Source organism: Acanthochromis polyacanthus, chromosome 14, assembly GCF_021347895.1.
Source record: "Acanthochromis polyacanthus isolate Apoly-LR-REF ecotype Palm Island chromosome 14, KAUST_Apoly_ChrSc, whole genome shotgun sequence".
Classification (NCBI taxonomy): Eukaryota; Metazoa; Chordata; class Actinopteri; family Pomacentridae; genus Acanthochromis; species Acanthochromis polyacanthus.
The window spans coordinates 25,740,564-25,756,576 of NC_067126.1; the positions used below are offsets into that span (position 1 = coordinate 25,740,564).

The 16,013-nt window shown below is 40.5% G+C and overlaps 2 protein-coding genes and 1 long non-coding RNA gene across 4 annotated transcripts in view; 1 reads left to right on the top strand and 2 right to left on the bottom strand.

The window, feature by feature from the left end:
• LOC127537019 (uncharacterized) overlaps positions 1-10,603 on the bottom strand; it is a 32,492-nt gene extending 21,889 nt beyond the window's left edge. The window contains exons 1-2 of the long non-coding RNA XR_007946298.1: positions 10,489-10,603; positions 9,357-9,495 (exon numbers count right to left, since the gene is read on the bottom strand). This is a non-coding gene — a long non-coding RNA (uncharacterized LOC127537019). The remainder of the gene's footprint in view (positions 1-9,356; positions 9,496-10,488) is intronic.
• LOC110947181 (olfactory receptor 10J4-like) lies at positions 3,276-5,649 on the bottom strand. The gene has a single exon (XM_022188630.2). It carries the CDS (start codon positions 5,112-5,114, stop codon positions 4,089-4,091), a length of 1,026 nt encoding a protein of 341 aa, XP_022044322.2. The 5' UTR covers positions 5,115-5,649; the 3' UTR covers positions 3,276-4,088.
• Positions 9,940-15,704, top strand: LOC127537018 (zinc finger MYM-type protein 1-like). Of its 2 annotated transcripts, XM_051958589.1 has the most exons (4): positions 9,940-10,271; positions 13,120-13,726; positions 13,827-13,926; positions 14,334-15,704. In XM_051958589.1, exons 2-4 carry the CDS (start codon positions 13,194-13,196, stop codon positions 14,859-14,861), a joined length of 1,161 nt encoding a protein of 386 aa, XP_051814549.1. In that variant the 5' UTR covers positions 9,940-10,271; positions 13,120-13,193; the 3' UTR covers positions 14,862-15,704. The 2 variants fall into 2 exon arrangements, with proteins under 2 accessions (XP_051814549.1, XP_051814548.1); XM_051958588.1 differs by having other exon boundaries at positions 9,940-13,726.
• Positions 15,705-16,013: the final 309 nt, after the last annotated feature.

The following is a 16,013-nucleotide window of genomic DNA, read 5'->3' on the forward strand; positions in this document are numbered from 1 at the left end:
GTGTTGTCATGTGTTACCGATCGCTTTTTAGGCGATGAAAGTATACTAAAGTCGAATGAAGCATATTCAATAACATCTCCTTAAGCCAGCAGCCTCATATTTGTAACCATATTTGTTTCTGTATGTGTCCAGAGATCGTTTTTTAGAATTGTCCTATTTTCGATCACCAATGCTGTGCGTCTGTTACTGTTACATAGAAGCCATACTGCAGACAAAAAATACAGCAACTTCTTGACGTTTCTTTGACATCTTGTTGAAGATAAACAAAAGATATATTATTTTTAATTCATAATTATATATTTTTGGGTGGGTGAACTGCCCAGCGATGTCAATCGAGTAAAAATAAATGTCGGTGAAGGAAATGTCCGGCCACAATGAAGGATCGTCAACCCGCCCAGTCTTCAAATTGTAGGGATCTGGCAAGGTTTTACCGTTTCCCTGATATCTCAGCTTACTCACGTATATTTGTCGGGCCTCAGGTGATAAGGATTGAGCATAATCGGACAATTTCACGGAAGGATAGTTCGCATCGTTATCATCAGCCATTGTTCCTCTAGTTCCTCTTGCCAACCAGCGCAGTAATCACGTGACTTCGTGACGTCACTGTTTGTAAACACTGGCGTCTCCCATATGTAGCCCTGTGACAGACTGGTGACCTGTCCAGGGTGTCCCCTGCCTTCACCCAGGCCCGGACTGGCAATCGGGAGAGGCGGGACTTTTCCCGGTGGCCTGCCTCCTTATTGGCCTGCCTGGACAGGCCAGCCACGGACTGGCAGGCCAATGAAAAAAAGTTGATCGGCTTTTTGGCAGACAGGCCAGAGACAGCAGCGTTAGAACCCTTACAGAGTACACGCCCACCCTCCTGTCACTCACACAAAGCAAGTGCTCTGAGCTCTAAATCAGAAGGATAGGGATTGGTCAAAGTGACATTTTATTTTAGAAGAAACGTGCCACGATTGGTTAGTTATGGCCCGCCCCTTCATAGCGGGGGAAGCATGCACTGCAGAGCGGTTATATGAGAGTGAGTGAGGCGAGAGAGTGGAAGGAGCGAAGAAGCTGGCGGCAAAAAACGAGAAAAGACGAAGAGAAAAGGTGGACATGAGAGGGAGATGGAGAAGAAAAAAAGGTTGCTCGAGAAGGAAGGGGCAAAGTGTTATAAAATAACACACATTTCATCAACCCCCGCCCAGGTCCAGCAGTGTACAGTTGAAAATAAATGATGCTGCTACTTCAAGTAAGTTTACAAACGGTCGGTTCTTCTCACAAATGCATCATCAGACTTCAAAGGCCAAAATATAATAAAAAATATCTGGCCCAAATAAGCTCCACAGGTGTCAGGTGGGTTGCAGGAAGCCTGAAAACGTTTGAGACCCCCTCTTCAGGTAGGATAGGCAGTTGACTTACAATTTTCAGTTATAAAATGAACATTGGTGTTTGCACATACTATTAGCTATGACCAGCTGACATCTAAATGATTTGCTGACAAAATAATATTTTTTTTTTAATTCCACATGTTATATAAATAATAGGAAAAGGAAAACACTGGAAAAATTGGTGAGGGTAGTGAAGAGATTACAGAAGAGAAAAGTACTGGACTGTATGGAGCTGTCGTTATAGTTGTGTTTAATAGACTTACTGTCTGTTTAGTAGTGTTGTAATTGCTATAACATAACCGTAAAAGGCATATTTTTGGAAGGAAAAGAAAACTAAATTTTGGTGCATTATCCCACGTGACACAACCCTTGCGGTGGCGGAAGTGACCTGACTGATTGGAAATCTCCCGGCCTGAATTTCTTTCCCAGTCCGGCCCTGCCCGAGTCAGCTGGGATAGGCTCCAGCACCCCCCGCGACTCTAGTGAAGATAAAGCGGTGTATAGAGAATGGATGGATGGATGTTGTGATTTGGTGTTTTAGCTGTTGTAGCAAATAATTTCCCAGGTGTGGGATAAATAAAGAATTTCAATTCTATTATATTGTTCACTAGCCCAATAAAAATAACAATAACAATGACTTTATACTTAAAAACTATACTTATATTAAAGACTTTATACATAAATACCAGACATATTTTGATGCCATATCTTACATTCTTAGGGGAGTCTGATTTTAAATAAAGAGATATAAAGCTTTCTCGGTGAACAATTGTTTTATTGACACGTGTAGAACACTGATGGAATATGAACGATATTTGGCGACTACACCCTGTCCTGTCCTGATGTCCTCATAGGAGTGAAGCTGAGAGTAGCGTAGGATCTCCCCCGATGCCATTTAGGGTGTGCACATACGGATGAGAAGAGGAGGAGAACCATGTCACCTAATCATATTTAACAGGAAAACATGTCTGCAGTTCAGTACTTAATCAAATTTAACCCGAAAACAACAGCAAAAACAGTAAACGTACAACAGAAAACCCGTCAAGTGGCCACAGAGTGAAACGTAAGTCGCGCGCGTTCACGCGAAGGGGGAGTCAGACTTTTCTGGGGAGTGTGAAAATTCTACAACACGTAATCCTCCAGTTCGGCCTTGTGTAGCGTTAGCGTTAGCTGCTTGTCCCGCTGCAGCGACTTGGAAGTTTGCAGGTTTGAAAAGTTGTCTCATCTCACTTTCCACAGTGCTGTGAGTAAAGTTTGGTGCAGATAAACCTGTCGCCTGCTGCTCAAGCGATGACGATAATATGTGACCGTTTCTGGGGATGACAAAATGTTTCTTAAAACCCCAATGGCTTGCTGAAGCGCTCGAGACTCCTCTCCACCTGCCATGGTAACCGTTACCTGAACATCACCGCCCACTTGAGCTTTTCAGCCAATCACAATGCAAAAAACGATGGACTTCCTTTTCCACTATACTTACTTCCTTTTCCACTATTCTCTCTCGCACATACATACATTCTCCTCTTACATACATACATTCTTCTCTTACATGCATATATTTTCTTTGTACATATACATATATGTCTATTTATTTAGGAGAATGTATGAATGTGAAAGGAGAATGTATGTACGTGCAAGTGTGACAATATATGCATGTGAGAGCAGAATGTATGTGTGTGCATGAGTGAAAATGTATGTATGTGAAAGTAAAATGTGTGTGTGCGTGAATATTAAAATGTATGTATGTGAAAGAAGAATGTATGTGTGTGCAAGGAAAATATATGTGTGTGAAAGGAGAATGTATGTGTGTGAGAGGAGAATGTATGCGTGTAAGAGAGTGAAAATATATGTGTGTCACAGGAGAATGTATGTGAGTATGAGAGAAAACGTGTGTGAGAGGACGAGAATGAATTAAGTCTTGTACGGCCCCTCATAACAAACTATAGCAAAAGACTATATAATGATTTGGGCATCATTATCATGACTGGAGTTTGGCTGAACTGTATATTGTACATACACCTGCACAAGGAGATTTAGGTTTTACTGTTTCCTATTCTGCAGCTCAAAACATCAACTTCTGGTCTTCAGGTTTCTCCCTGCATAATAGCATTTTGGCTATCCAGTCGTCAAAAAACACAACAATAACATTCTTGCTAACAGAAATTATCCTTTTAAATATCTAATATATTCAAAGCAGAAGTGGCCATTGCAACACTTAAGAGCGAGAGGTTACTGTCCATCTTGTGTATATGGGCAGCAAAGCTTTGCTCAGAATCTCAAAACACAGAAAACAAGAAAATGAAATGAACAAACAGATGAATGGAACATATAGCCGAGTTATTTACTCTCAGTCACGCTGCTGTTTTATCCGATCAAATTTCCCTTTTGCTTTGTTTTTGTCACCCTGAAAAAAAAACATCACCTGCAAAGATGTTTAAGAATCAGAAAGAATCAGTTTACTTTATGTACTGTTTTTAGTGTAATACTATATTTGTATGGGACATAATTTAAGTTAAACATGAATTATAACTACATCTGATTTAAGGTTCATCAAAAATTAAACTCACATCAGTTGCAACAGTTCATGCTCACTCAGTAAGTCATTAGTAACTGTTGCACAGTCATTATATACGGCATGTCAACAAGTCCATTATCATATTATTCAAGTCAAATTAATGATTTCATCAGATACTCTGCCTCAGATATCATTCATGGGTTTTATGCATCATTTTGCTCTGTAGATGTTTCATTCACAGCACAAAATGTTTGCAACACATTTGTTGAGTCTCTTAAAGGTCTGCAGGAAATCTTTTTACTTCTGGGTTTTGAGCATAAAGTCCTGAAAATGTGTCTTCTAATCTCTGACACTTTAAGTCCATACACAAGAGGATTCACAAATGGAGGAATGATGATGAATTCTATTGACAGAATTACAGCAACAAATGGATTAACCTTTTGAAGGTTTTGCCGGCTCAGAGCTGTATCACTAAATGAAGTGACAGAATAAACAACAAAGGAAATAACATGCGGAAGACAACTCTGTAACACTTTTCCTCTGACCTCTGATGAGTTTTTCCAACAAGCAAGCACAATTCGGAGATAAGTGTACAAGATAAAACCAAAAGGAAGGACGGCTATAGCTACGGCTCCCAGCATAGCACCAATATTGCTAACAGCAGCAGAAACACATGACAATTTTACAATATTCCAACTGGCACAGTATATCTTCTCTATTTTGTTGCCACATAAAGGAAGCCTGACAATCATATGTATGCTTATTGAAAGGTAACAGGCTGGTAAGACCCAAGCAAAAAATGCCAAACTGTAGACAGTTTTATAAGTCATCTTTCTGTGATAGTGTAAAGGATGACACACAGCAACATATCTGTCATAAGCCATGATGCTCAGGATGGTCAGTTCATTGGAAGCATATGTGTAAATAATATAAATCTGAGTGAAACAAGCAGGACGTGAGATTAAATGAGTATCAGACAGGAGGTCCATGAGGAATCTGGGGAAGAAACCAGCAGAACCATACAAAGAGTTGACAGACAGAAAAGCAATAAACACATTCATGGGCTTGTGCAGTGTGCTCTCCCGCAGTATTATCCATATTATGAGAACATTAGCACAAACAATGAAGCTGTACAACAGGAGGAAAAAGACAAAGGCGACATAACGGTAGTGTCCGATTCTCATGAACATGGTGAAGTTAAAGTAAAAAGAGACAGTGCTGTTTTCCATTCTCTGACTCAAAGAGCTGCAAAGAAAAACTATTCTGATGTCTGCTTTTGAACAACCTACTATCAAAGTTCTGAAAAAGTGGCACCACTGAAAACTTTTATGAAGAAAAAGCAGAAAACATATTCAGTAGTCAGTATTTGGATTTTGCTAAGCTCTATACACAGATACACCACAACTGTGAGCTCTGGAAGCTGTTCTCAGTCTTTTAGCTCGTCTCGACGTCACCACGTTACTTCACCTCTGGAGATTTTGGAAACTTCTACACTGAACGTGTCAAGCTTTCAGATGAAGTACAAGTTTTTGTCCACACTAGCAGCATGGCTCAAGGGATGCCAGTGTCGTCATACATGTCAGACAATCCACTGCTTCTGTCCAGACTAAAATATCTACAACTACTGGACATACTGAACTGAAATTAGCAAAAGACACTGACATAAGTTGTCATAATCTATCATAATAAAGTTTCTGTTTGCTCTATTATCAAGTCAAAGGAATTTTAAACATCTTTTTTCAGTCTGTTATGGCTTGATGAGTATAAGTGCAAGACAAACAAAATGTATTTCTTTTTCTGCATCTAAATATTTTTCCCTTTTGAATAAGTTATACCCATTGATAATGTTTTCATGTTTTGTGGTTCTCATTCAAATTTTCGGGTTACAAAATTCCTTCTTTTTTGGGTCTAAACATGCAAAAATGCTTCAGGGTATGGCAAATATTTCCATTTACATCATGTTGGTTTGCTAACACAATACGCTAAACATGGTTAATATTATGGACACTTGGCACCGATGTTGTGAGGAAGTATGTATAGTGTTAGTCTCCAAGTACAATAAAGACACAATTCCCCTATTACTATCTTCAGGGGACACTGTTGCTGCATCATGGGCTTAGTACTACCCCATTCAGACTGTGACTGTTTTAAAAGAAACACAAACAAGGAAGGTTGCTTTCACCTGTAGCAGAATGTTACTTCTATGTGAGACTACTCAAGAACCCACACATTGTGTAAAAACAAGTCAACAGACCTGATAGAAACCATGAAAAGGACTTTTATATCCATACGTGTGAAATGTATCAAATATTAGCCATACAAAACTATATTTTCAACAAAGCTGCAGTTTGTTGAGCACACCACTAGACATCAGTGCGGTTGACTATACTTCAGAATGCTTGAAAAGTTTCTGTCTATGCAATTCTGCTGACTTTTTCTCCAAAAACTTTGTTGTTTTTTTTATAATGCATTGTAACTGACATGAATATATGGTTATTGCAGCTGCAGTTCTCTAAGAAACAATACACCTAGTCAACATGTCCATTTTAAGGTCACATGAGATGAGTGTTTCATATTTAAAGCATATCAAGTTTATATCAAAATAATCGAACATCTTGAGTGCATTATTTGCTGGACTCAATCAACCTCTGATCTGCCCATTACAGATTGATGGATGGATGGATGGATGGATGGATGGATGGATGGATGGACAGACGGACGGATGGATGGATGGATGGATGGATGGATGGATGGATGGATGGATGGATGGATGGATGGATGGATGGATGGATGGATGGATGGATGGATGGATGGATGGATTTTGCTAGTCATCCATCCCACATGCTTCTGATGGAACAATCATGTTACTTTTTAAAATCACTAGTCTATGCTGTGCCTGAATGTACACTAAAGCTGCTTTCTTTACAGCTGCTGTGTAAACACAGTATAATGAAGAAAAGCTTGTGCGACTGTAACTCCAAAAGTACATGGGGAATGTGATTAATTTAATGAGCATAATTTAATTGTCGATTAAATTATGCTCATCTGATCTTCAAAGGCACTATTCCAAATGGTTCAGTTTTCCTTACTCAGCAAAGACAGGTTTGTTTGCAACCAGAAAATTACCAGACACTGTAACACTAAAAATAAGTGTGATTCGGAGTGTGGTTGTTCTACCTCAAAATGGTCCCCGGGAAACTCTGAAACTGTCTCTTTGAGTGATGAGGGAGGCATCAGTGCACTATGAAATTTGGAAAAAGTGAAATTAATTTCCTGCCTTCAAATGGAACTGCACAGTTCAGCATCTCGTAATGAGTAAGAACCCAGCCATGAGATGAAGTTGTGTCCAAATTTATATAGCAATATTTGCACGATTGTATAACTACCAACCAGTTTGAGGTTTATGGTGACACTGTACTGATTACATGCAGTTGTGTTGCAAATAACCGTTAATTAGTTCTGCAGTTTGACCTTAATGACTAACCAGGCTAAAGAAGACTGATACCAAAATTAAAATTCAGCAGCTGAGTTACTGAACTGTACTGAAGGAAATTAAAACTTTGATGCGGTTTAATCTGTGTACTTCTTTCAGTTTTGTAATAGGATGGAAGGTTTAGTAAAGGGCTTGTTAGTATGTCTCAGAGTCCTGGTCTCCAGAGTGGCGTTGTTTCATTAATTGCTCTCAGAGGAGGATGAAGTTAATGACCTGTTGACCCTTTCCATCATAATTACACCATGTAACTGTTTCAAAACAACAGCTACAGTGTCCTCCCTCCTGGCCGTAGTGAGCACTGTTCCCTGAGGCCAGCTGTCCACTGACGACACCAGTCAGGTATAAACATATGAACGTTTGTCTGGAGATTTTGAAATTACGTAATTTGTATTTCATCATTGTGACAGTACATTTCTGCATATTCATCCCTCTGAGGCATCACTCACACACACACAAATCAAAACAATCTCTTTCATTTCTATAATCCCATATAATGACCCTAAAAGATGACAGAATACCAGCCAGAGGTCAGTTCTTCACTTTTTAATACAATTCTAAACAATGACACACAAAAAGAGGCAAATGGCTAAAAGTCAAGTGCAACGGTCTTATATTATTGGTTGAATTGAATTTTTGAATTGGGAGAGTGGAATGAATGAGCAAAGTTTTAAGGAAAACTGAAAAGAGCAGCAGTCAAAGGAGGTACAGGCTTTGGGTGTGAGGAGATTGATGAAGCTACTAGAGGACAGACTGCGATTTGTATTGACGAATACATTGAATAGTGTAGGCTGCGACACCTTTAGATAGGGTCAGGGGATCTGACAGAAGACCCTCCAGCCTCTCTGACTGTAGATGACCAGTAACTCTTGAACCAAGCCCAGACAGTTCTCAACAAGTCCTATGTCTGTTAGCTTGTCTGGCTGTATTTTGTGGTCCACAGAGTCAAAATTCTTTGCCAGATCAACAAATGAAGCAACACAGAAATCCTTTTTGTCAACGGCAGATATGATGGCATTGAGGACTTGAAGTATAACGGTGATGCAACTATGTCTGGTTAAGGACATTATGAGTCTCCAAATGGCACATCACCTTGGTGACCTGTTTCTCTGTGGCAGCTTAAATCTGAGTCATCACCTCCTAAGTGGGGTGACAGCAGAAGATTTCCAGTCACTTGGGAACACACCAATTTGTAGACAGATTCAAAATGCAGGAGATAGGCAGTGCAATGACAAGAGGTACTGTCTTTAAACATAGTGGATCTAATGCATCCAGTCTAGCAGATTTATAAATGCCCAGATGGAGCAGCTCCCCAAGAACCTCAGACTCCTGTACTGACTGAAAAGAGAAGGGGGGAAACTTGAGGCAGATGAGTGTGTGCAAGATGCTAGATTGACAGGGGAACAAGTAGGAGTACCAGGATTGTCCTCACAGGTCAAAACTTTGACAAAGTGTCTGTTGAAGTGGTCTACCATTTTGGATTTGTATGTAGCAACTGTTTGGATTGTGACGGAGCAGTGTTGTGAACTGGCACTTGGAGGAGGTGGGGGGGGGGTTCCTGGAGACATTGACAGTTGCTTGAAATCTATTTCCTCTACTTATAATTTTCCTCACTGCCGAATGATATATTTCAAATAATTTGGAGATCTTTCAAAATCACTTGCCAGACACACAGGCATCCACAGCTTTCTTTGTATTTCTAAAGTTCTTAGAGAGCTCCTTGGCATGATGACACCACACACTTCAATGGCAAAGAGAACAGGTGAGCTGTGTCAGAGGATTAAATCTGATATGTTCTACCTGTCACGCCTTCAATAAATTCTTACTACCTTATGTGGAACCACTGATTCTAATTTCATGGATTTGAAAGTCTGAAAAATGTCAAAAATGTCTGTTGTCTTGTTTTGTGTAGGTGTTTCTGGTACACAATAGCAGTAGCTGCTAAAGTCACTGATAAATACATTATTTTTCCTGTGTTTACCTCATAAGAATCAGCTTGTATATCATCAGTTGAATGTTATATATCACTACGGTAGAGAGGACATGAAGGTAGTTGGTGTGAGAGAAGAGGATGCAGCAGACAGGGTTAGATGGAGGCAATTGATTCGCTGTGGCGACCCCTGAAGGGAAAAGCCGAAAGGAAAAGAAGAAGAAGAAAAGGGAATATTAGTTTGCATTAGTAGTAGCTGAACAGACATGTAATTCGTAGTACTGCAGCTAAATGATGCAAAAATAAATTAGTCATTGATACATAGAGGCTTTAATTTAAAAGAAAATCATTTAGATTGCCATTTTAAGTTATAATGTTGTTCAAATACTGAAACATTTGGAGAATTATATTGCCCTACTGGACGAGTATTCTGCTTTTTAGTTGTGTACAGAATGTAGCCAGAAAACTGAAAATTTTACCAAAGCAACATGTTTTATTCATCATGTATGATGCAATCTGACAGCACTACAACATTAAGAACAGTGGAGGCTTGTTAATAGGGGGCGCTAGGGCGCCGCCCCATCAAGATTTTGTGAAAAAGGTATTCACCTTATTCAGGAAGTGAGGCAGGGCGGCGCCATTTTTGAGATTGACTTCCGGTTGACCGTCTTCGCACTACAACAACATCAAGTCCTCTCGCTACTGTAGCTACTTTTAACTGTTCTTTTAAGCGATTTTAACATGTTTGGCATCAATTGCGCTGTCCGTGGGTGCCACAACAACTGGGGAAAGATGAAGCTTTCTCTCTTTCAGAATTGTTTAGAGCACGGAAAGGTTCGATCTGAATGCTGCGGACCAGCTCATGGCTATGTAAACACACAGCTTGCATCGGTCACTGTCAGCGCAACTACAGCGATTCTACTAAAATTCAGTTTCCACTAAAGACCTAGCTGTGCCATCAGTGAGGTAAAAAGATACTCTCTGCTATTTTAAAACGTTGTTATGACTGCGGTTTGGTCAGAATCATTTTTTTGTTGCTCCAGGGAATTAGCATTAGCTTGTGACAGGGCTAATAACACAGTAAACTGCAGGAGCTGTTTCAGAAATGACAATAACAACCTCCGTTTGCACAACCGCATCATATATACATGAATCAAATAAAGTTTTATTCAAATCAACATACCTTCCATAATATCGCAGCAGTGTGACAGCAGGACCGTCCCAACCCAGCGATACAGGAGCATCCCGTGGTCTCCACCACTCCATCAGCTGTCACCAACACCCACGCCATGTGTGTGGAGGTACTAGCCTGACTCGGGCTGACATTAGCTTTAAGAAACGTATATTCCCATTCTTGATGTAACAGAACAGCGCTGACTTTACCACTGTGCAAATATTGATAGGCTTCAGTGCTCTTATAATTCCTCATAGCCGAGCGTTCTACGCCAAGAGACAACACGAAATAGTTAAAAATATCGCCATACATGACTTGTGGCCACTTTTTCATGTCATCCTCCCACTCTGTAATTAGTCACGGATGCGGCAGACTTGATCCATTTCTGTTTTTTAAAGAGGTTTCCGTTTCTTCCCACATCACTCTCTCAGTTGTAAACACCGGCATGATCGAGTTACCGGAAGTGCTACTCAAAACAGGAAGTCCCGCCCGTTGGAAAATGGGCGGAGCTGAATAAGGTGAATTGACACAGTAAACATAAATACGTATTTAAAGTAATTAACACATCTGCACAGTGTTCACTCATACAATGGGTCTCATTTTTATTTTTATAAGCCTTTCCATTCCATATTGGGGGTTTTTTCGGGGTTGTTTTACACGTTTTAATGGGAATGGCGAGTGTGACGTCACGGACCACTTCCGTGTCCTACGCCGCAGAGCACCGAATGAAAACACAACGGCAGTAGCGAAAGAACCGGTCACCTTTTTCACTGTGACATCTTATTTTGCGGATTTTCCGAAGTCGGTAAAGCGAGGTCTTACAACTCAAACAGAGTGGCAGGTGGTTTAAAAGGGAAAGATTCCCAGCAGCACACTCTAGCGCTAACTTGTGCAGGGAGCACATGGCTAATTTGCATATGTAAATAACTATGCATCTCTTTACACTAATCATGAATGCATAACAGTTAAAATAATCTTAGCCAAACATTTTTAGCAAGTCAGTCCAAGTATTGGACTCAATTAAATCCAAGTCACATAGACCCATATCCTAGTCAAGTCGAGTATTTTGGGCAGATTGGTCAAACAAGTCCAAGTCCCCAAAACTGGGACAAAAGTCTCCCTCAGCAGACTTTATTCTTATAAATTAAAAGTATAAACTTATTATCAGAGACTTTAATCTCGACCACTTTTAGTTTCTTTTGTAATGTGGCCCAAACACTCCTCGTAACACAAAAAGATAACATGATTCAAGCGGCTAATACTAGCTAGCGCACGTTAGCTCCCAGCGCTAAATGTATTTTCTAAGATTAGAAATCCGACTTACCTTATCAGTGTCAGCCATCTTCTCTTCTCCTTTTTGTCCAGAGGAAAGCGGTAGAAAGATATCGTTTTATTTACATAATTTCTATTGTTGCAACAGGAGACACAACACAGCACCATTATATCATTGGTTTGGTAGGACACGGAAGTGACGTTTTTGGGCCATCCCCATAGCGAGGGGCGCCTGCCAAATGAGCGTGCATGTACATTCTTTTGGCTTTCATGTGACTTATTACTGGTCTCTAATTGGTTACTTAAAGATTGCCCTCCGGGCGCAGCTCTTTGCGTCCCTGGCGAATCAGCGCGTTTGGGTGGTCATTTTTCATCTGATCTGATTGATTCATGATACCTGTCAATCAAAGTCACCCCTGGCAGCGTACACAGACACATACGAGAGAGACAGACAGACCACAACAAGACAGAAGATGATGGCGGAAGCAAAAGAAAATTCGGTTGTTTCTTTACGAAATAATCCTTTTACGAGGCGTTCGCTGGAGGAAAAAAAAGGATAAAGGAGCTAGGACCAGAGCAACCTGATTTGCAAATCCAGCAGCAGGCAAGTGACCGTGGACGGAGTTACACCCGGGGCTTCTCCCGCCTGTGTTATGCTAAACACAGCTTGCTAGCTGGATGTGAAGTTAGCAATGTTCTGTAGTGCTTTCCCTGCTTGCTTTTTCAAAGTGTTGGTACTGAAGTTCTGTAGACAACAACGGGGGTCGGAGACCTGAAACATCTCTGAAAAAATGCAAACAGCATGAAGGTAGCCGTAGCCACCTTTACAACAGCATGAAGCTACAGTTTTTTTGGCCGTGTTAGCATTGCTGAACAACTAGATGAGGGCTACAGCGTTGGCATTAGAAGGCACAATGAAGAGGTGACAAAAAATCGTCACATACTGTCCAGGACAATCGACTGTGAAATTTTGTGGGACCTTTGAGTTGGCTTTACGTGGCCACTATGAGAGTGAGAGCTCCGTTAACCCTGGGATATTTCGTGGGTTGGTGGATTTTGTTGCCTCTCTGGATGGAGCTTTGAAAGAGCACCTTGAAACTGCCACTGTTTTTAAGGGTACTTCAAAAACTGTCCAAAATGAGCTCCTGGACTGTATGTTGTCTGTTGCAAGGGAGCAAATGATTAAAGAAGCCCAAAAGAGTGTTTTTGTATCAATCCAGGCAGATGAGACAACAGATATTTCAACACAGTCACAACTTGTGCTTGTACTACGCTACATTGATGACAAACACAGTGTGCAGGAAAGATTTTTTGAATTCATTCCTCTGCAGTCAGCTACGTCTGAGTCCATTGCTACTGCATTAACAGAGCGTCTTGCTGCCATCATTCCTGAGGATCAGAAAAGCAAGCTAATCTGCCAGGCATATGATGGAGCCAGTGTGATGAGGGGTGCCACTGCAGGTGTTCAGAGGAAAATCAAAGATGTGTACCCAAATGCCCACTATATCCACTGCTATGCACACCAACTCAACCTGATCATGCAGCAGGCCACCTCTCACATTTCCAAGGTGAGAATTTTTTTTCTGACCTGGGTGGATTTGCCAGCTTTTTTTCCAGATCACCCAAGCGTACAGCTGTTCTTGATAAAATGGTGGCCCATAGACTGCCAACATCCAGCAATGTCAGATGGAACTTTCACAGCCGAGCCATCAACACTGTTTGAGCACAGGGAGGATCTCATTCAGTGTTTTGAGAACATACGAGACTCGGGTGACTTTGATGCCAGTACCATCAGAGAGGCAGGAGCCATGGCCATGCTGCTGGAACATCAGGACTTTAAGTTCTTTCTGGAACTTTTTCACCACATCATGCTACATGTGGACCTCCTCCATGCCAAGCTCCAGAAGAAGAACATAGATGCAGTCCACATAAAAGTGAGCATCCTGCAGTTTGAACAGGACATCGAAAACATCAGGTAATAAGTATTCCTGTCAGTAATATGATCATCACATTTTTCAACATGATCTCTTTTCCCCTTTGTGGTTATTATTATGACTTCTCTTTATCCTTCACAGAAATTCTCTCCATTATATGGGTGAGCAAAGAAGTGGCTGTCTGACAGCAAAGAGGCGTCGGGCACTCAGTTCAGAGGATCGTCAAAGGGTTGCAGAAGAGGTGAGTTTATGTTGTAGAAATCTCATAGTCTATGTTTCATTGGAGGTTGTAATGTTTGTTAGAGGAGAAATGTGTTTTGAAATATGGCATTTAAATATGTCATTGTCATGTTGCAGAGATCAGGTCTGCGAATTAGCTGTCAGCTATTGACCTATGAACACGACATCGGTTAATGTCACAATGTTTGTTGTTCTGTCCCTATCAAATAAACAAACAAACATCTAATCACAATCCGTTTAATGAAAATTATTCAAAAATATTAAAAATCATATCACAATTGCAGTAATCAATAATAGCAAGATATTTTTCCAAAACCATGCAGCAACAGAGGGTAACAGTGTCAACAAAAGTATATTCATTTCATATCTATTTTTTCTCTATATGTTTTTGTATCCTTCTCTCTGTAGATCTGCAACACCATTCTGGGACACACCACGGAGCGCTTCTCCTTCACCGACCATCTCGTCTGTGCAACCTTGTTGCCGGGGGACAGGTTTGAAGAACATCACGGGTCATTTCCTGAAGAGGCACTGCAACGCACTTTGAAGGCCTACCCAATGCTGAATGGAAGCAAGCTGAAGACAGAACGCGGTCTCATCTCCAGCAAAGTAGAGTTCAGAGCCTGCTGTGGTGCACTGGACCTATTCCAGCTGTTCATGGAGAACAATCTTGAAGTTGTCTTTTCAGAAACTGTCAATATTTTAAGGATCCTGATCACCACACCCATGACCACAGCTGAAGCAGAGAGGTGTTTCTCAACCTTGAAAAGAGTGAAAACTTTTCTCAGAAACACCATGACCCAGGAAAGGCTGAATGCCTTGGCCATGCTCTCCATGGAAAAGAGACTTGTTTGTGAAATGACAGATTTCAATCAGAAAGTCATTGATAAATTTGCTGGTCTGATGGAGAGGAGAGCAAAATGTATGTTCAAGTAATTGTTTTGTTGTAATGCCCGTCTGCTAGTGCGCCCCCCCAAAAAATATTTTATCACCAGCCGCCACTGCTATGAACAGAGAATGATAAACTGTTGAAAGAGTTGGTCTGTCCCATAAGTGAAAGTTAAACTCAACTGGTTCACTGAGGATGTCGTCATTTCAGTCTTCTTCACAACCAGATGTTTTCCTTCTGTTGGCTTCACTCAGAAGATCCTCACAGTGAACATGAGACATTAGAGTATCAACATCAACAGCGGTCATTTGACAGTGACCCTGGAAAGATTTCGAACTTCAAATGTAGTTTTCCAAGCACTGCCGGTCGTCACTTTACCTTTAGGGGAGAGGACTGTTTTCTTCCTTCAACTTATCTGTACTGCATGTTAAATGTAATAATTGTAGTGTTCATCTTCACTTTCGTCATAATCTGGGAATTTATTTTTCCAATCTACACTACAGTAGGAAGTACTACATGTCAATAGTCATTACACAATGTTTACCGTTTACTTCAAAAGTGTGGCGTACTTCACAAAATCCTGTGACTCCTTGCAAATGTTTTTCATGGGCTATAGAATTTAGACCTTTTCTTTCCATTAATTGTAACACCAGGTCAGTTTGCTTTTATCTGTCAGAGAAGTTTTGTTGTTGTAAAAGAGAATCACAGTCAGATCTGCTTCTAGACTCAAGAACCTTCATCATCACCGCTACATGTTTAAATGTGTTCATCTGAACTCATTTTAAATCACATTTAAAACCACAGAATATGAAAGTGGACATTGTTGTTCAGTTAAACTCAAACTGCTTTGTTCAGGCTATTTCTGCATTAAATTCAGTTATAAAGTTGAACATCTCTTACTTACTTTCATTCTCATTTTGTTTCTGAACCTGTTAATATTGTTTGCTACAGTATTTATCCAAACCTCCACCAGCTATTTAAGCTGTTTGTCAACTTTTATTTCATAGGTTCAGCTGGTAGCCAAACTTCCAGACAGCTTTTTCCACCATGTATTCAGTTTTTCACCATTAATTGTCTTTTTTTAATAATTGTGTACTCCCATTGGTTCACTCAGTTCTTCTATAAAACTGCAATTTCACATGAGTACACTTGATGTTTCCATGTACCTCCTCACTACTGCAGGAGTTTCCTCTGATTGG